At 42.8% G+C, this 22,123-nt stretch overlaps 1 protein-coding gene across 1 annotated transcript in view; it reads right to left on the minus strand.

Annotated features, from left to right (window-relative positions):
- Positions 1–22,123, minus strand: part of LOC124788240 (estradiol 17-beta-dehydrogenase 2-like) — a 175,263-nt gene that overhangs the window by 10,763 nt on the left and 142,377 nt on the right. The window contains exon 7 of the mRNA XM_047255426.1: positions 8,140–8,232. Coding sequence (XP_047111382.1) covers positions 8,140–8,232 — 93 coding nt within the window. The remainder of the gene's footprint in view (positions 1–8,139; positions 8,233–22,123) is intronic.

Consider the following 22,123-nt stretch of genomic DNA (forward strand, 5'->3'; position numbering starts at 1 on the left):
TACTTGTAAGTGTTTTGCTTCTGGAACAAGTCTTGTTAAGTTTCGACTTTCTGAATTTTTGTTTCTGATTTTTGGAACTATTTGCAACTGGCCAGCCACGTCTCAGCCTGCTTAGTTGGTGAAGTAGGGGCAAATTATAACTGTATAACAATTTTGCTGTAACATGCTGATGCATGAGACAAATTGTTAGACTTCTGCTGTAATGTGGGCAAATGTGTTACGAATATGTCGTAACATGTCGCTTTATGAGTCAGTTTGTTACAATACCTCTATAACATGGCTATTCTGTAATGTTTGACTGACTCTGAAAGTGGTGAACCGAAAGCAAGCGAGCTTTATTTCAGTCCAACTCGAATGTGATTAGTATTGTTCAGTATGCTGTTTCATCATAATCACATGTAGTGTCCAAAGTGTGACAGCTTGATTTAGTATCATAAGCAGAACATGACAAACATGTTCAACTGCTTAATATGCCAGTGTGGGTGTTGGAGAAAACAATTCCTTTATTTCCACACATATATTTAGCAATAACTTAACACTACACACATGACTGAATTGTGTAGGCATGAACATCACGGAATAACTAACAAAAGCTAAGTCAAAGAATAACTATATCACTGCACGTAAATTAACACTTCACGGAATGTTTATGAAGCACTGTACACTTGTAGGGATCGATTGTCAGAAATAGGTCACTACACCAGCATGGAGGGTCACTATAATGTTCGCTGACTTTTATATCGGTATTAGAGGCGAGTTTTTGATAAATTTAGATGTGCGATAACATTGTTTACCTTTTATACAAGTAATCAAATTATTCTCATCAGTATGTTTTCTTTAAATTAGATCAGTAGCAGTGCCCATGTACGTTTTGCAGTATTTTTACGTACTTTGGTCCCTTTAATGCGTGACACAAAGATCAAATTGTTGTTGTCAACTAATGTATAACTTATTTAATTTGTGACAATAAGGGAACCATGTGTATTATAACGAGTAATGTAGATAATTTAGATTTTGATATATTTAATTTGATTGTTTATTGTGTTTAGAAAGTGTGGAAGAATAAATGAACACCGGTAATTGCCATTGTACCTTAACCTCTTTGTGTTATTAGTAGCGCCAATATACTAATCATGTATATATTTTTTAAAATCTTGTAGAGTCTTTTCTGGCCATTGGGATTCGGTTCGAAGTGGGACACATCTCTGAAGACAATTCTATTCCAGTCAGTGATATTACAGCCCGAAGACTTGACTGGAGATACTCCTGATAGCGCTGGGGTACCAACCTGACTGTCACATGCCATACAGCGCGTCAATCAGGAGAGATGGTCTGGGGTGCCATGTCTTCTCGTAGCAAGACCCCTTTGGTTGTCATCCGTGATTTCCATCCCATTCAGATAATTCCTCTGTGGTGCCTCGTTTTTTGTTCTAGGAGTGTATTTTAACCATTCAAACCATGTTCCTTAATGGAAACAAAACTTGACACACTTATATTCTCGGATAATATATATTTCTTATTTGGAAAATGGCGAATATGGCGACTGCATGGAACGCAAATGCTGACCAGACTGTTGTAGTTACGTCTTAGAAATTTCCTTTTTCTTAACCAGATTTTGCTGACAGACAAAAAATAAGAGAGCAGTGGCTTACAGTGTTCGTGAAGTGGACTTAGCCGGCAGATTACTGTTATGGCCGAAATCCTACATATTTTGAGACTTCTAAAAATTTTTGTGGAAAGATCGAATTTTTGTTCACAATCATAAATCTGCAATTATGTTTGAGCATTACACATAAGAAACTTGTGTGTGCGTTTTTGTACTTGAAATCATTTATTTTTTTAACAAATAATTTTATTTTGGTGCAAAATGGAATTTTTGTGGTGAAATACTATATTTTCGAGTTATAAATTTTCCATCCCTGTGTGTGGAGTCTTGTTCCACCAGTGTTTTTGATCATGTTGTACGTAAACATTTCGTATTCCATGCATTAGGAAGGAATCCGTGCTTATTACGAAAATATACATCTTATCTTTGGTCAGTTCGTTTGTCCTTGCCTATGTCGTGTACATTTGGTATTTATGAACATTACGGTTAATTCTTGGTATTATTTAATTTTGATTATGCAAGTACAAGACGTAAACGTTTTAGTGAGGCCGGCCATCACAACTGACAACAGTAAATGTAGCAGCCTTTTGCGAAAGTTTGTAAGTACGTAACTACGATTGGGCCTACATCGAATGTACTAAAGATCGACGTTGGCTAGTGAATATTACAGATTTTGTTTTTCTAGTTTTGTACATCATGCATTATCTTCTTCCCTCTTAAAATGTTGCTTGTCCAGGTTTGTGTTTGTTCATAAACCCATTTTTGCTTTGGGCCACATTAATTGCATTCTTCCTGTAGCTGCCAATAATTGCCTATTTTTTGGGTGCTTGCCTGCTTAGCGTAGTATTTTAGCCAATACTTGTTTTGCGCACTTACAAGCCCTGACAGGTTCGTTTTGGTACATCACCTTATTTAGTCCTAAAGACAGAATGTCAACTACCTGTTAAGGAGTCACATGTGTTTTGTGCTTAGGATGTTGTTTTTGAGCCACATGCGTTTTGTGATAATTTAGGCATGAGAATACGAGTAGCATTGGGGCACTTTGTGAGCTCACCATCATGTTTTAGCTACTAATTTTGACAGATGTGTGTGTGTGTGTGTGTGTGTGTGTGTGTGTGTGTGTGTGTGTGTGTGGACGCATCGCGAAAGAATTATCCAAATGGGACGGGGTTCGGTAGATGTGACACAGACAAACAAATGATTAGAATTTCAGAAATATTGGATGGTTTATTCAAGAGAAGGATCGTCAGAAATTGGCCAAATCAGTAACGCAATGGCAAACCTTTCGCCCTTATGCAAGCAATTAATCGGCTTGGCATTGATTGACAGAGTTGTTGGATGTGCTCCTGAGGGATGTCGTTCCAAATTCCGTCCAGTAAGAGCGTTTTCTTCCCCCTATCGGTCTTCTGACTGGTATGATGCGGTCCGCCACTATTTCCTCTCCTGTGCCAACCTCTTCATCTCAGAGTACCACTTCCAACCTACGTCCTCAATTATCTGCTGGATGTATTCCGATCTCTGTCCTCCTATACAGTTTTTGCCCTCCACAGCGCACCTTCTAGTACCATGGAAGTTATTCCCTAATGTCGTAACAGAAGTCCCATCATCTTGTCCCTTACTCTTGTCAGTGTTTTCCACATATTCCTTTCCTCTCCGATTCTGCGCAGAACCTTCTCATTCCTTATTATCAGTCTACCAAATTTTCAACATTCATCTGTATCACCACATACCAAATGCTTCGATTCTCTTCTGTTCCTGCTTTCGCACAGTCCATGTTTCACTATCATGCAAATCTGTCCTCAGAAAGTGCATTCTCAGAAATTTCTTTCTCAAATCAAGGCCTAGGTTTGATACTAGTAGGCTTCTCTAGGCCAGGAGTGTCCTCCTTGCCAGTGCTGCTCTGCTTTTTATGTCCTCCTTGCTCCGCCCGTCATTGGTTATTTTGCCGCCTAAGTATAAGAATTCCTTAACTTCATCTACTTTGTGACCATCGATCCTAATCTTAAGTTTATAGCTGTTATCATTTCTGTTACATCTCATTACCTTCGTCTTCCTTCGATTTACTCTCAGTCCTTATTCTGTACTCATTAGACTGTTCGTTCCATTCAGCAGATCATGTAATTCTTTTTCACTTTCTCTGACGATAGCAATATCATCAGCGAATCGTATCATTGATACCCTTTCACCTTGAATTTTAATTTCACTCCTGAACCTATCTCTATTTCCATCATTGCTTCTTCGATCTACAGATCGAAGACTATATCCCTATCTTACCTCCTTTTTTAATACGAGCACCTCGTTTGTGATCTTCCATTCTTATTGTTCCCCCTTGGCTCCTGTACACGTTGTATATTACCTGTCTCTTCCTATAGCTTACCCCTATTTTTCTCAGAATTTCGAACATCTTGCATCCGTTTGACACTGTTGAACGCCCTTCCCAGGTTGACAAATCCTATGAACGTGTCTTGATTTTTCTTTAGTCTTGCTTCCATTATCAAGCGCAGCGTTAGACTTGCCTCTGTGGTGCCTTTACCTTTCCTATAGTCAAACTGATTGTCATCTAACACTTTCTTTTCCATCCTTCTGTATATTATTCTCGTTAACAACTTGGATGCCTGAGCTGTTAAGCTGATAACGCTTTAATTTTCGTACTTTACCGCTCTTGCAGTCCTCGGAATTGTGTGGATGATACTTTTCCGAAAGTCAGATGGAATATCGCCAGACTTACAGACTCTGCACACCAACGTGGATAGTCGTTTTGTTGCCACTTCTCCTAATGATTTTCGATATTCTGATGGAATGCGATCTACCCCTTTGCCGTATCTTAAGTCTTCCAAAAACTCTTTTAAATTCTGTTACCAGTACTGGATCCTTATCTCTTCTAAATCGACTTAGTTTCTTCTTCTATCACGTCAGACAATCTTCCCCCGCACAGAAGCCTTCAGTGTAATCTCTCCACCTGTCCGCTCTCTCCTCTGCAATAGTGGAATTCCCGATGCACTCTTAGTGGTACAACCCTTGACTTTTCATTATTCTGAGTCAGGCCTTTCGACAATCATTTCTTTTTCCATTTCTTCACATTTTTCATGCAGCCATTTCGTCTTAGCTTTCCTGTACTTCCTATTTATTTCATTACTCAGTGTTTCTGTATTACTGAACTCCCCTGAACATTTTTGTACTTTCTTCTTTCACGGCCAGCTGAAGTCTTTCTTCTGTTATCCTTTGTTTCTTCGCAGTTACTTTCTTTGTATCTATGACTTTCTTTCCAATTTCTGTGATTCTCCTTGTTAGAAACGACCACTCTTCTTCAGCTGAACTGCTTATTGAACAATTTCTTATCGCAATATCTATATCCTTAAAGGACTTTAATTATGTATCTTCATTCCTGAGTACTTCCACATCCCACTTCTTTGCGTACTGATTCACCCTGACTAACGCCTTAAGCTTCAGCCTTCTCTTCATCACACTAATACAATTGTGATCTGAGTCCATATCTGCTCCTGAGTACGCCTTACAATGCAGTATCTGGTTTCGGAATCTTTGTCTCATCGTGATGTAACGGTGTTGATTTGCTGTCGTTTCAGATGAGAAAAACCTGACTGTTCACAGAAACACACTCTCTGTCCTACCTTCTTATTCATAATGAATCTTGCGCCCGTTATACCATTTCCTGCTCATGTTGATATTATCTATACTCATCTGATCAGAAATCCTTGTCTTCTTTCCATTTCACTTCACTGACCCCCCCCCCTACATCTAGACTGAGCCTTCGCATTTCGCTTTTCAGATTATCTAGCATCTGTACCAAGTTCAGGCTTCTGACGTTCCACAGCCCGACTCGTAGACTGTTATCCTTTCGTTGGTTATCCCCCCCCCCCCCCCCCCCCCCTTGGCAGTCCCGTCCCGGAGATCGAAAGGGGGCCTATTCCGGAATCTGTTGCCAATGGAGAGATCATCATGACACTCTTTCAGCTACAGGCCACAAGTCTGTGGGTACACATTATGTGTCTTTAATACAGTGGTTTCAATATCGTTCTGCATCCTCATTTCGTTGATCATTGCTGATTCCTTCTCCTGTAGGGGCAGTTTCCCACCCCAAGGGCAAGAAAGTGCCCTGAACTTCTGTCCGCTCCTCCGCCCTCTTTGACAGGGCCGTTGCCAGAATGAGGTTCGCTTCTTATGCCAGAAGTCTTCGGCTGTCAATGTTGATTTTTATTTAAAATTCAAGAGCTGGCGGCGTTCGAACTCAAAACCGAGGACGTTTTGTTTACTAACCAGAGACGCTACCGCTAGACCATGTGTACAGAGTGTATCACATTGTCAAAATCGCAAGATGGTTGGAGGGCCCTGCTCATAATGTCCCAAACGTTGTCAGTTAGTGGAAGATCTGGTGACCTTGCTGGCCAAGGTAGGGCTTGGCAGTCACAAAAACATGCCAGAGAATTTCTCGACATTTGTTGACGGGCATTGTCTTGATGAAATATAAGTCCAGGAATGGCTTGCCATGAAGGACAACAAAACGGGGAGCAGAATATCGTTGACGTACAACTGTGCTTAAGAGTGGGGCGGACGACAGCCAAAGGGGTCCTGCTATGATATGAAATGACACCCCAGACCATTACTCCTGGTTGTCTGGCCATATAATGGGTAACAATCAACTTTTTACCCCATCACTGTACAGTGCATTTACAGACATGTCTTTGTTGGTCATCGGAACTCAATGGGAAGCTGGACTCACCACTGAAGACAATTCTGTTTCAGTCAATGAGATTCCGGGGCTCGATGACCAGTGAAGACTTGTCTGGAGACGTCCAGGACAGTGGCAGAATAACAACCTGACTGTCACCCACTATGCGATCTGACAATCAGGAATGATGGTCTCGGGTACCATTTAATTCCATACCAGGCCTCTTTGGTTGTGATCTTCGGCACCCTTACAGCACATCCGTACATCGACGGTATTCGTTGCCCTTCGTGGCAAGCCATCCTGGGCTTGCATTTCAGCAAGATAACGCCCTTCCGCACACGGCAAGAGTTTCTGCTGCTTGTCTTTGTGTTTGCCAAACCCTACGTTCTTCCGAATTGAGAACATTTGTAGCATTACAGGCAGATCTTGCCAACCTGTTTACGGCTTTGTCAATCTAACGCTCCAATTTGACGGAATTTGGCACGATGTCCATCAGGAGCACATCCAACTGCAAATAACCCTATCAATCAATGCCAAGCCAAGCTTAATAACTGTATGTATAAGGGGCAGCAGTCGACTAACATGTTATAGGCGTGCTTAGTTTGTGAGGCTCTTTCCCTTGAATAAATTATCGATTTTTTCTGAAATTGTAACATTTTTTGTCTGCAGATGTGCGTCTCATCTGTCAATTTCCGACCCACTTGGATGTTTCCTTCGCGGTGCGTTTTTTTTTTCTGTTAGTGCGTGTATTACATGTGGAAATACGGCAAGTTATACTATTTGCGTAATTTTTTTTGAATGAATATTTTTGGACATGACTCAAAACGTTCAAAGCTTTCTAATGCTTTTTAACATGGCAGAAAGTATCTGATCGTTTAAGATTTTTGAACATGGTGCTATTTTCAGGTCGTTTGGATACTTTTGAACATGACGCAAATATCAGGTGGTTTGGATATTTTAGAACAAGGCACCATAATTGACACAATCGCAAGTGATATAATTCTGGCATCTCCAGTATTTTAAAACTTTTAAAGATTTTATCTAGTTTTTAATTTTTTTATGTTTTCCCATCATATTGAATTTTTTATTTTGCTGCCAACATCATCTTGCACTTTGCAATTTCCTACTTACGCCATTTTGGATTTGCGGATTTACCGCCATCTGCAATCTTAGGATTTTGGTTTTCGTTCGACTTCAGCGACGGGACTGCATGTGTGACTAGTGGATGCTGCTAGATCTGTGTGCTGGCGCCCCCACAGCCATTTTACTCGCCAAGGAACACATTAATTCTCTTCCTCTTCAAGAGAAATGAAACTTTCTGAAATACGTACTCGCCATCATGTCGATTAGAACAGCATGTTCCTTTCCGTACAACTGTTCGTGAAGATGAGTCAACGAATTTATTATTTTTTTTATCTTTTTTGCTCAGCATGACTATAGTAACAGAAGACGTTTATTACAGGAATATGATCGCGCTGACTGTGTAGTATGCCACGGGATGCGCAGTGTGGGAACCACTGTACAAGGGAATTTTGACACATTAAAACCCGGTTATAATCAATAGTGAAATAGGTAGCTGGTACACCAGAAGAAACAACCGGGAAAACACTACCGATTATGAACATACGTTTAACACAACGTCTGAAAATACGGTACTTCCAAATAACGACCAGAGCAGTTAAGACCAAACATAATTTGATGCGAATTTTGTGGTGTCTCTCTTGCGACAGTCTTGAGTTTTAATGCAGATAGCTATGCTGGAAGAATGTTTGCCATTGGCTCTGTGCACTTCTTTTAGCGCCTTTGGAAAGGATTTTGAGAAACGCCGATTTTCTCAAGTACAAACCTGTGTATTACGGCCGACGCAGGCTGACACCATTTCGTCAATCACCTCTGAGATGTTCTTCAAAGCGATCGCCTTGGACGCTCTGAGAATTACCTGGTAGGACAGACAGTGTATTAATTTTCAGATCAAAAACAGTGAAAAATGAGAAGCTGCAGAAAGACATATGATTTTTTTAGTCGATGCGTAGTACATGCGAAAGCAGGGTTACCAGGATTAAATAACAAGCGTCACACAGTTTTAAAATTACGCAAACATTTTGATCATTTGATGTTTTTGGCTGGTCTACCCTCAAGAGTAGGTTTACCTGCCTAACTCGAAACGTTTTGTTGCTCTTGGTGCACTCGGCATCTTTCCTTTACCTCGTATGAGTGTTACGTATGTAGTAAGTGAAGATGATGTGATGAGGTGTGTGGTTATTCTAGTGATACGTTTGCGTTGACAAGCAAAAGACTGAAATTCATGATGGCATATAGTCGAATCTCCTGCCCAGTAGCCCCAAAGTGGACGCAGAGCGTAATGGATCCATTTGACGAACAAATCGTAATCAGGAATGCTAATGCCCTCACTCCATGAGACACTGTGGAGAAGCGACCGCTACAAAAGGAGAAATATTGCCAGTAGCCGGTCGATGTGGCCGAGCGGTTCTAGGCGCTTCGCCTGGAACCGTCGACCGCAACGGTTGCAGGTTGGAATCCTGCCTCGGGCATGGATGTGTGTGTGATGTCCTTAGGTTAGTTAGGTTTAAGTAGTTCTAAGTTGTAGGGGATAGATGACCTCAGATGTTGAGTCCCATAAGTCCCATAGTGCTCAGAGCCATTTGAGCTATTGCCAGTAGAAGTAGGGGTGATTCCAGTGAGTAGGTTGCAGTAGTTATGCATAAATGAAGAGGGCTGCACGGGACAGATTAACATTATGAGTCTTCAGACAGCAGACCATGGCAATAGCAGCCTTCAGGCCTAGGTTAGTTATTGCCAAACTTTTGCACTTTATGGTCACATCAAAACGCTGGACTTGGTGGCAAGTAATTTCTTAGAACTGGTTAACGGTTGTTGTGGGAAGAGACCTAACAGCGAGGTAATCGGTCTCATAGGATTAGGGAAGGACGGGGAAGGAAGTCGGCCGTGACCTTTCAAAGGAATCATCCCGGCATTTGCCTAGTGCGATTCAGGGAAATCACGGAAAACCTAAATCAGGATGACCGATTCGTAGAACTTTCTCGGATGGAATACTCGAGTCTTATAAGTTCATAGCGCCTCTCGGATCTCCGTTGACGCATTTCGTAAAGCAGACATGTCTACGATGCATGTTGTTTCAGTAATTACTAATCAGGTTCCCTCAACCCGACGTCACCCAAAGCAAGTTCAGCAAAGGATTTGGAGACATTTGTCTGTTAGATACAGATCCCGGCGCCAAAATTTCTTACCTAAAATTCTTACATGTCGCCGGTCGTTAACGCAGCCTTGTGTTGTGACTGTCCACCAGGAGGTAACCATTTTGAATCCTGATGGTGGAGGAAATTTTCAACGTCAGCACATCTCTGCCAAAAGGAGGGTAGGTGGTAATAACCAAACGTGGAGAAGATGTCATACGGTACGTTATTTATATATGTACTTATTCCGAACTAATCTTCCTGCCTGTTATCCAATGTAGATTGTATATCGCACATTTCAATTGCAAAATTAATGAAAATGATGACTTCATAAAACCATTAGATAGTTTATACTATCTGTATTACGTACATACAGAAGCTTTAAACAGACGTGTCATGTTGCACAGGAATTATTACATGACTTCCGAGAGCTATTTGTGATCTAACCATCGATCTGCACTAAACTAAACGATGGCACTCATCAGAACTACAGACTACCTCGCTACAATGAGACTGGTGCTACATTTTTCCACTCAAAGTCACATTATACGGTCCACTTGAAGTTATTCAGTCAAAATAATCGTTTTCATTGTTTGAGACGAGCTGAGTGTTGTCAGGAAAGATAGCCTGGCGTCGTGTCGTTGGTCTCACGTCTCAAAGCGCCTCGCAAGACTTAAAGCGCTACGACACCAGTGTCGAACATCGGAATCTTCAGGAGACCACTCTCCTGAAATGCCCTGAGAGATAAGAAACTGAACGTCCGGCCCTGCCTTTTCAATGAACCTGCCTAATGTACTCAAAACTTCAACTGCCTCTGCAATTTTAACCCTCCCCCCCCCACTCCCCCACCTCCCACCATTATCAAACTGAAGATTCTTTCTTTTCTTTTCTCCCTAATGCAGTTTAGTACCCATCTAATTGTCATTATTCGTCCATGCCATTACATCTGAAAATCTGCTATTCTATTCTTGACTGAGCTCTTCACACTCCACGTTTCGCTTCCTTTCAAGGCTACACACACTGAATAAAAAACGGAATGTGCATATGGAATATTTTACCGCAAATCGTCTTTCTGGGAGTTTGGCCATCTTGTGCAAACCTTTTTCGTTGACGCCACTTCGACGACTTACGTGTCGACGATGAAGAAATGGTGACCATTAACTAAGGTATTTGACTGTGTTGATCACGAAATATTGCTCCAGAAGTTGGACCATTGCGGAATATGAGGAGAAGCTCACAATTGGTTCACCTTTTACATCAAAACACATAGCAAAAGGTCATTATTCACAGTGTTTAGAATGGCGGTGATGTGGGGTCTGAATGGGGTTTCTCGGAAATAAGCTGATATTGTTAACGAGAAACGACAATAAAGAATATATATATTGAGAGGCCAATGTGAGAATATCCAGACTAGTGAACAGGGATCGATATAAGGTTCGCGAAATTACACCACTTATGGGCCGAAACGCTCGTTTCTGAGCCAAAAATATCCTTTTAGAATGGGAAGAGAAGTGGGGTTGGGGCCACTTCTGTTCCTTATTTATATAAATGGTATGCCCTCTAATATTACGGATAACTCTAAAATATTTCTGTTTGCTGATGACACTAACTTGGTAGTAAAGGATTGGCTCAGTTCCAAACAGTGCAGTTCATGAAATAAGTTCATTGGTTGTAGAAAATAAACAAAAACTAAATCACAGTATGACTTAGTTTCTAAGACACAATTCAACAAAACCTGAAGTAAGCGATCGTTCGACACGAAAATTATTCTACTTTGCTTATTTTCATTCGCTTATGTCGTATGGTATTATATTTTTGGGTTACTCTTCCCATTCTAAAAGAATATTTTTGGCTCAGAAACGGGCGGTTCAGGCAATAAGTGGTGTCATTTGGCGAAGCATATGTTGATCTCTGTTCACAAGTCTGGGTATTCTCACATTGGCCTCGTAATATATATTCTTTACTGTCGTTTCTTGTTAAAATATCAGCTTATTTCCAAGAATAAGCAGCTTCCACTCAGTTAATGCTCGGCAGAAATCCAACATGCATTTAGATCGGACTTCCTTAACTCTTGTGCAGAAAGGTGTGCAGTATACTGCTGCATCCATTTTCAATAAGCTACCACAAGAAAACTAAAATCTTAGCAGTAATCCACGCGCTTTCAAATCTAAAATGAAGACTTTCCTCATGGGTCACTTCTTACATTCTGTTGAGGAGTTCCTTGAATAATTAAGCTGATTCCTATGCTATATTGTTGGCTGCGTTTACTGAAAGTTATGGCTCGACTTTTTTTGGATTCATGAACATTTTATTTTTATCTGTTATTATTTTTATGTTGTATTGTATTGTACCGTATTGTATGTTAACTGGGGGCATAGAAACGACGGAGAGGCTCCATCCCCGCCGCAGCCGCAGCGGTCCACAACACCACGACGACTACGGCAGACCACTTCTTTACCCCTCCGCCGCCCTATACCGAACCACTCTTTCAGTGTTATTGTGCAGTTTGGCCCCCGGTGGACCCCCCCCCCCCCCCCTCCATGGAACGTCTCACACCAGGCGAGTGTAACCCCTATGTTTGCGTGGTAGAATAATGGTGGTGTACGCGTACGTGGAGAACTTGTTTGCTCAGCAATCTCTGGAACCGCGCTACCGCTACGGTCGCAGGTTCGAATCTTGCCTCAGGCATGGATGTGTGTGATGTCCTTAGGTTAGTTAGGGTAGGTAGTTCTAAGTTCTAGGGGACTGATGACCTCTGAAGTTAAGTCCCATAGTGCTCAGAGCCATTTTGCGCAGCAATCGCCGATATAGTGTAGCTGAGGCGGACTAAGGGAAACCCGCCCGCATTCGCTGAGGCAGATGGAAAACCGCCTAAAAACCATCCACAGACTGGCTGGCTTACCGGACCACGGCACAAGTCCGCCAGGCGGATTCGTGCCGGGGACCAGGCGCTCCTTCCCGCTCTGGGAAGCCGTGCGTTAGAGCGACGGCTAACCGGGCGGGCTTTATGTTGTAATTTCATGTACTGACACGTTCCATGACGTTGCAGATTTGCTCCTCAATTTGATCCTACGGAACTTGGCGTGTACATAAATAAATAAATAATAACACCTAGTCCCTGAGCAATTTCCTATCACTGAAACTTATATTCAACGTTAACAGATTACTTTTTCAGAAACGTTTTCTTGCTTTTGCCAGCCTACCATCTTCAGGTATTTCGCCATTAAAATAGCTTAATTATTGCTGCTATAAGGTGTGATCTAAAAGTTTCTCTCCGAATGCCGCACAGTCCAGCATCGGCATGTCAATGAAGCGAAATCGCCGTGAGCACAGAGGCAATCATGTCACCAAGGCACAACGGTGAAGATACCCGTTTGGTAAAACGCCGAGTCATGCTGCATCCAGAAGTCCGTAACTTCCTGCTGCACTTCCTCGTCCAACGGGAATCGTCGACCCTTCAAGGACTTTTTTAAGGGGCCGAAGGTGCGATAATCGCGCGGGGTCATCAGAACTATAGAGCGGTAGCTCGTGTGTCTTCCACCTGAGTAGGCGTAACTTCTGCGATACGACATTTGCTATATGTGGAAGTATTTTATGGTGGTGAAAGACGATAGTCGAAACAAGTCGCCTGGAGTAAACGACATAAGCGACATTCCCTCAGAATTAATGAGATCTCTGAGACACCCAACTACGGCAAAATATTCCATCTCATATGCAAGACAGATTGGGCTACCAAAACACCCTCTGACTTACAGAAGAACCTAAAAATTATATCAAACGTAAGCATCCCGGGACACAGTTTTCCACAATGGTTACCTTCGACCGACATGCTGCCCTATAAAAATTCTTCATTCTCCGCTGGATTTCTACCGGTGTTTTCCCTTCGACTGTTAAGAAAAGAATAACAGCTACACTATGTGATTAAAAGTATTCGGACACACCCAAAAACATACGTTTTTCATATTTGGTGTATTGTGCTGCCACCTGTTGCCAGGTACTCTGTATCGCGACCTCAGTAGTCATTAGAGATCGTGAGAGAGCAGAATGGGGCGCTCCGCGGAACTCACGGACATCGAATGTCGTCAGGTGATTCGGCATCACTTGTGTCATACGTCTGTATGCGAGATTTCTAAACTCCTAAACATCCCTAGGTCCGCTTTTTCCGATGTGGTAGTGAAACGGAAACGTGAAGGGATACGTACAGCACGAAAGCGTATAGGCCGACCTTTCTGTTGACTGACAGAGACCGCCGACGGTTGAAGAGGGTCGTAATGTGTAATAGGCAGACATCTATCCAGACAGGAATTTTAGACTGTATCAGGATGCACTGCAAGTACTACAACAGTTAGGCGGGAGGTGAGAAAACTTGGATTTCATGATCGAGCGACTGCTCATAAGCCACACATCACGCCGGTAAAGGCCAAAGGACGCCTCGCTTGGTGTAAGGAGCGTAAACATTGGACGATTGAACTGTGTAAAAACGTGTGGAGTGACGAATAACGGTACACAATGTGGCGATCCGATGACAGGGTGTGGGTATGGCGAATGCCCGGTGAAAGTCATCTTCAGCGTGTGTAGTGCAAACTGTGAAATTCGGAGGCGTTGGTGTTATGGTGTGGTCGTGTTTTTCATGGAGGGGACCTTCACCCCTTGTTGTTTTGGGTGGCACTATCACAGCACAGGCCCACATTGATGTTTTAAGCAACTTCTTGCTTCCCACTGTTGAAGAGCAGTTCGGGGATGGCGATTTCATCTTTCAACACGATCGAGCACCTGTTCATAATGCACGACCTGTGGCGGAGTGGTTAGACGACAATAACATCCCTGTAATGGACTGGCCTGCACAGAGTCCTGACCTGACTCGTTTAGAACACCTTTGGGATGTTTGGGAACGCCGACTTCGTGCCAGGTCTCACCGACCGACATCGAAACCTCTCCTCAGTGCAGCACTCCGTGAAGAATGGGCTGCCATTCCCCAATAAACCTTCGAGCACCTGATTGAACATATGCCTACGAGAGTGGAAGTTGTCATCGAGGCTAGGGGTAGCCGAACACCATATTGAATTCCAGCATTACCGGTGGAGGGCGCCACGAACTTGTAAGTCATTTTCAGCTTTTGATCACATAGTGTAGATGTACCTATCTGGAGATAGTTGGTAATAACATCGCTACAGTCCACGTTTCCACATTTACTGCAGGATCGTCGGGAAGACACGAATGCCACACGAACTCCAAGGCTACATGTCGGTGCTTCTACTGTATACTTGCACCCGAATCGCGTTGCATATACGCGGCAGCAACGCTCTCAAACGAAAACCCTTTGATCGTCTCTTGTATTTTCAGTGTCTCATTTCCCAGACTAAGTCCCTTAGCAGCGCCTGATTTATTCTCGTTGAACTTTACTTCTCTTTCCAAATATTTCTTTCGTTTCCCTTGCTGCTGTCTCACTGTACAGATTGAATAACTCTGGGGTTAGGCTACTACCGTGTCTACCTCGCTCCTCATTGTCCTACTCATATAGCTGCAGGCTGTGAAGTAGTGGACAACTTTTAGCTGTCTGTATTTTGCACCTGCTACCTTAGGATTTCAAAGAGTGTGCTGCAGTCAACATTCTCAAAATCTACAAATGTTATAACGTAGGTTTACCTTTCTTCAACTTATCTTCGGTCGTAGGGTCAGTGTAGCCTCGCGTGTTACTACATTCCACTACAACACGAAATGTACTACCCTGAGGTGGATTCGACCAGCGTTTCCATTCTTCTGTAAGTAATTCGTAGCAGTGTTTTGCAACCATGACTTATTAGGCTGACAGTTAGGTGATAATCACGCGATTAAACATTTATCTTTGATATAATTATCATTATCTTCTTGAAGTCTGAGGGTGGTTTGGTAGTCTTACATATCTTGCATACCGCAAAGAATCGAAAAATTGTGTTGGCTGTCTCAAGGGTGTCAATAATTCTGAGAGAATGTCTTTTTACTTCAGGCGCCTTGTTTGGACTTTCGTCTTTCAGCACTATGTAAAATTCTTCTTACAGTATAACTTATTCCAAGCCTTGTTCTTTTTGTTTCTCGTATTGATTTTCATAATTTTATGTTTAAATTCGTTTCCTTTGTATGTCCAATCTGTACATTTCGGCCACGTTTCACCTTTCCCTTCTTTGCGTAGATTCCTTCCCATCGAGGCGTTTGATATTGAAAGAGCTGTTTCCTAATTATGCGATTGTTTTTTATAATTTTCACATACGTTGCATCTATTTTTCCAATAATCATGCATGCGTCAACACCTTTGCATTTCTCCTCTAGACATTCCTGCAGACCCTGAACAAAAATAATGGGAACTGTCGAGTTCTAAAGTGCACTGCACAAATAAATCGTCTAACAGCCCCGTCAAGTGGTCGAGAGTATGTTCGTTGCAGCTTAAATACGTAAATTAGTTACGAACGAAAGATCACAGTACTAGGTTTCATATCCACTGATGCCTGTAAGCTACAAAATGTGCATCTTCGCTTAAAATGATACGAATAGCAATTTTATTGGTTAGTGGAGCAGTGGAATACCGTTATATGCAGCGCTGAGTGAACGTTCAAGAGATGGTACTTGTGGGATTGTGTGGGTGCTTGATGATAGCTTGGCGATCGTCATATCCCGCTAGTGTGTTGTAGAGACCAGAAATCCGGTTAATTTCGTGTGAGGCCGATTCTTCTGGTCCGCAGCTCATGGTCGTGCGGTAGCGTTCTCGCTTTCTGCGCTCGGGTTCCCGGGTTCGATTCCCGGCGGGGTCAGGGATTTTCTCTCCCTCGTGATGAGTGGATGTTGTGTGATGTCCTTAGGTTAGTTAGGTTTAAGTAGTTCTAAGTTCTAGGGGACTGATGACCATAGATGTTAAGTCCCATAGTGCTCAGAGCCATTTGAACCATTTTTTTTTTATTCTTCTGTAGCACAGTCACCACATTTTATTTACTTACTGTGTTTTTATCCTGACATGATTAGGACCTTAAGTCTCTTTGTTTCGTCGAGCAAAGAATTTTCCACAATTTACATTACATTTACAGTGACACACTTGTAGCACGGTCAGCACATTTTGTTTACTTATTGTGTTTTCATCCTGACATGATTAGGACCTTAAGCCTCTTTGTTTCGTCGAACAAAGAATTTTCCACAATTTACATTACATTTACAGTGACACACTTGTAGCACGGTCAGCACATTTTGTTTACTTATTGTGTTTTCATCCTGACATGATTAGGACCTTAAGCCTCTTTGTTTCGTCGAACAAAGAATTTTCCACAATTTACATTACATTCACAGTGACACACTTGATATAAGAGGCTTTACTTTTGGAATGGAATCCAAAGTGTAGAAATCGTTATGACAGAAACAGTAAAAACAATAATACATTGACGGAAAAAGATTGCAACACCAAGAACGAGTTGTGCGACATAGACGAAAGTTGGTAGACGTGTTTCTACATCTGAAACATAATGTCTCTTCAAATTTCGCACCAGTCGCTTAAGAGTGTCGCAAGTGCGCCACTACGTGGATACATATCAGGTTTATTTTAAAGACACGTTGTAACGGCCGTGAGATTGGACGTGATGAACTGATGCTAGTCAAGAACGCATTTAAGGAGACAAAGACACCAACACCTCACTGAGTTTGAACGAGATCGTGTAGTAGGGCTACGAGAAACTGGATGCTCCTTCTGTGCAGAACGGCTTGGCACCAATTTGGCCACCGTACATGATTGCTGACAGCGATGGTGACGAGAATGTACAGTCGCAAAAAGACCGGGCTCCGGACGGCCACGTGGTACTACCGAGTTGGCAGAATATCATGTGCTATGGCACGTCAGATTGCATCTGACAATTTGAGTAGCGGTTGGTACAACAGTGCCGCAACGAACTGTTACAAACCTATTGCTTCAAGGACAGCTCCGAGCCAGAGCCGTGTAGCGTGCATTCCACTGACTCCAAAAGCATCTCCATCTGCGACTTCAGTGGTGCCAAGGGAGAGCCTGTTGAAGGCAAGGTGGAGGCCTGGTGAAAGTTGGTTCTGCCTCGGTGCCAGTGATGGCCGTGTGTTGGTTAGATGATGATGATGTTCGGATTATGGGGCGCTCAACTGCGCGGTTATCAGCGCCCGGACAAATTCCCAACCTTTTCTCAGCCCAGTCTTGCCACGAGGATGAATGATGATGAAATGATGAGGACAACACAAATACTCTGTCATCTCGAGGCAGGTGAAAATCCTTGACCCCGCCGGGAATCGAATCCCGGACCCCGAGCTCGGGAAGCGAGAACGCTACCGCGAGACCACGAGCTGCGGACGTGTGTTGGTTAGAAGGAGGCCAGTTGAGGACGTGCATCCAACCAGCCTGCGTGCTAGACATCTGGACCTACGCCTGGAGCTATTGTCCAGGGGGCGATTTCGTTTGACAGCAGAAAAAATGGTTCAAATAGCTCTGAGCACTATGCGACTTAACTTCTGAGGTCATCAGTCGCCTAGAACTTGGAACTAATTAAACCTAACTAACCTAAGGACATCACACACATCCATGCCCGAGGCAGGATTCGAACCTGCGACCGTAGCGGTCGCTCGGTTCCGGGCTGAAGCGCCTAGAACCGCACGGCCACTCCGGCCGGCCTGACAGCAGAAGTACTGATACTAAAATGTAGAATTTCACGACCGGAAATATCATGTCCATTATAATTATCCGGGCTGACGTGCCGTGGTCGGTTGATGAATTCTGTGTCAATTCCCAACGTTTCGTCTCAGACTGCGGGAGACATCTTCAAGGGGGTCCGTAGCTCGATGGAAGGTCCAACACACCCACTGGCTCGCTACTGACTGACTGACATACTACTGACTGTCAGTCAGTAGCGAGACAGTGGGTGTGTTGGACCTTCCATCGAGCTACGGACCCTCTTGAAGATGTCTCCCGCAGTCTGAGACGAAACGTTGGGAATTGACACAGAGTTCATCAACCGACTACGGCATAACAGCCCTGATAATTATAATGGACAGCAGAAGTACTCTCATTGTTATCTCATGCACCCTGACTGCAAATTTGTACGTCATTCTGGTGATTCGACCTTTGTGCTGCCATTTGTGAACAACATTCCAGGGGTGTTTTACGACAGGATGTTCAAATGTGTGTGAAATCATATGGGTCTTAACTGCTATCACCAGAACGTTAGTCGCTAATCTTCCTTTGGGGCTTCCAGCAAACACACATCATTTTCTTTTGTAGACGACAGGATTCTACTGCTTCTAGGGAAAATTCTGCTTCTAGGCCGTTATCACATTGTAACAAGCATACCACGGTCCAACTGCTTAAGGTTACACACTACTTAACCTAAATTATCGTAATGACAAACACACACGCCCATGCCCGAGGGAGGGCTCGAAGGTCCGCCGGGACCAGCCGCACATTCCAGGACTGCAGCGCCCGTAGACCGCTCGGCTAATCCCGCGCGGCTACAACAGGATAACGCTTGCCCACATGCCTCTGTTGTAACACAACATGTCCGTACGGAGCTTCGACATGTTGCCTTGGCCTGCTCAATCTCCAGATCTGCCTCCAGTCGAGAACATATGGGACACCATCTGACGACAGTTCCAGCGTCACCCACAAAGAGCATTAACCGTCCGTATATTGGCCGCCTAAGTGCAACAGGCGTGAAACGTCATCCCCCAAACTGACATATGGCACCTGTACAATACAATGCATGCACGCTTGCATGCTTACAATCAGCATTCTGACTTATCTCGCATTTATATTTGCCTATGATCTTGCAATGTTTATCACTTAAATACAGAAATACTGAATTCAGTGTTCCGAAACTGTTTCACTGCGGAAAATCGTAACACGGTCCCTGACTTCAGCCGTCGCACGGACGCCAAAATGGAAAATATTGAAATAAACGATATCGGAATTGAAAAACAACTGCTATCACTTAGTAGCGGAAAAGCATCCGGACCAGACGAGATACCCTTAAGATTCTACAGTGATTATGCTAAAGAACTTGCCCCCTTTCTATCAGCAATTTATCGTAGATCGCTGGAAGAACGTAAAGTACCTAGCGACTGGAAGAAAGCGCAGGTCGTTCCCATTTTCAAGAAGGGTCATAAATCAGATGCGAATAATTATAGGCCTATTTCGCTTACGTCAATCTGTTGTAGAATAATGGAACACGTTTTGTGTTCTCTTATTATGACGTTCTTAGATAATACAAATCTCCTTCATCATAACCAACATGGATTCCGCAAACAGAGATCATGTGAAACTCAGCTCGCCCTATTTGCCCAAGAAATTCACAGTGCCGTAGACACTGGCGAGCAGATTGATGCCGTATACCTGGACTTCAGGAAGGCATTTGATACGGTTCCGCACTTACGTTTAGTGAAAAAAATACGAGCTTACGGAATATCGGACCAGGTTTGTGACTGGATTCAGGATTTCCTAGAAGAAAGAACACAACATGTCATTCTCAACGGTTCAAAATCTGCAGATGTAGAGGTAATTTCGGGAGTACCGCAGGGAAGCGTGATAGGACCTTTATTGTTTACAATATACATAAATGACTTAGTTGACAACATCGGTAGCTCCGTGAGGCTATTTGCAGATGACACGGTTGTCTACAAGAAAGTAGCAACATCAGAAGACTCGTACGTACTCCAGGAGGACCTGCAGAGGATTAATGCATGGTGCGACAGCTGGCAGCTTTCCCTAAACGTAGATAAATGTTATATAATGCGCATACATAGGGGCAGAAATCCATTCCAGTACGATTATGCCATAGGTGGTAAATCATTGGAAGCGGTAACGACCGTAAAATACTTAGGAGTTACTATCCGGAGCGATCTGAAGTGGAATGATCACATAAAACAAATGGTGGGAAAAGCAGGCGCCAGGTTGAGATTCATAGGAAGAATTCTAAGAAAATGTGACTCATCGACGAAAGAAGTAGCTTACAAAACGCTTGTTCGTCCGATTCTTGAGTATTGCTCATCAGTATGGGACCCTTACCAGGTTGGATTAATAGAAGAGATAGACATGATCCAGCGAAAAGCAGCGCGATTCGTCATGGGGACATTTAGTCAGCGCGAGAGCGTTACGGAGATGCTGAACAAGCTCCAGTGGCGGACACTTCAAGAAAGGCGTTACGCAATACGGAGAGGTTTATTATCGAAATTACGAGAGAGCACATTCCGAGAAGAGATGGGCAACATATTACTACCGCCCACATATATATCGCGTAATGATCACAACGAAAAGATCCGAGAAATTAGAGCAAATACGGAGACTTACAAGCAGTCGTTCTTCCCACGCACAATTCGTGAATGGAACAGGGAAGGGGGGATCAGATAGTGGTACAATAAGTACCCTCCGCCACACACCATAAGGTGGCTCGCGGAGTATAGATGTAGATGTAGATATGTTACCTAGACAAACGTATTTCCGAAATTTCATTACTCCACATTAATTGTTTTTTGTCTCTGGGATTTTTTTCCGTCAGTGTAGTTATAGCAGAACAACACAGTTTACGTTAATTTGTGAAGAGTAACATTATACACATGATTTACAATCAGATTGATTCAGTTTATAGATCATAGCGGCGAACGGCGTAAGAAACAATGGCGTAGGAGGACGAAAGTGGTGGAATACAAATAATGAAAAGAGGAGGAAAAAAATCACGTGACCTACTGAAAAACGAGAATAAGAATAAACAGACGTAGGATACTAAGTATATTTAGTTTAATATTTCACGGAGAGAAACTGACATACTACTGCTGATATCGTCAGACACATGGATGTTGCACACGTAGCGCACACGTTTGTTCACAGTACTAACAGTTTGTTTTCACTATTTGTTCCATCGTAGATTACATCGCAGCAGTGCGGAAACATTTGATGTTACTTATAATCCGTTTTGATTGCAAAATGTTTATTCACACGACCGGTTTCGGTTCCTCTAGAACCATCTTCAGATCTGAAATGACAATGATACTAATTCACTATTTCATAAATGCAAACCTATTTCATCCTATCCGATCAACATCAAATGTACCAGAACGTATCTGCAATTTCGATTACAGGAGTAACCCGTCTACACACAGCACCCTTCACATGATCCGTCACGTTAAATTGGTTGGCAGAATGCACGTCATTTATATTAATTATAAAACTCTAACCGACAGGTGGCGTCTGGTACATTTGTTACATTACAAATGCACATACTGTATTTTTATTGTGTATTGTTTATTTTAATTTTGACAAGTACAGATTTTAACCTTGACAACTACAGATTTTAACTAAGTATTTTTAGAGATAAAAGCAAATTAGAAAAATCTACTTAATACAGTATGTGAATATGTAAGGTAACAAATGTACCAGACGCCACGTGTCGGCAAAAGTTATATAATTAATATAAATGACGTGCATTCTGCCAACCAGCTCAATGTGACGCAGCATGTGAAGGTTGCTGTGTGTGGTCGGGTTACTCCTGTAAGCGAAATTGCATGTACGTTCTGGTACATTTGATGTTGTCGGATAGGATGAAATAGGTTTGCGTTTGTGAAATAGTAAATTAGTGTCATTGTCATTTCAGA

This window comes from Schistocerca piceifrons, chromosome 1 (genome assembly GCF_021461385.2).
Source record: "Schistocerca piceifrons isolate TAMUIC-IGC-003096 chromosome 1, iqSchPice1.1, whole genome shotgun sequence".
In the NCBI taxonomy this organism is placed as follows: Eukaryota; Metazoa; Arthropoda; class Insecta; order Orthoptera; family Acrididae; genus Schistocerca; species Schistocerca piceifrons.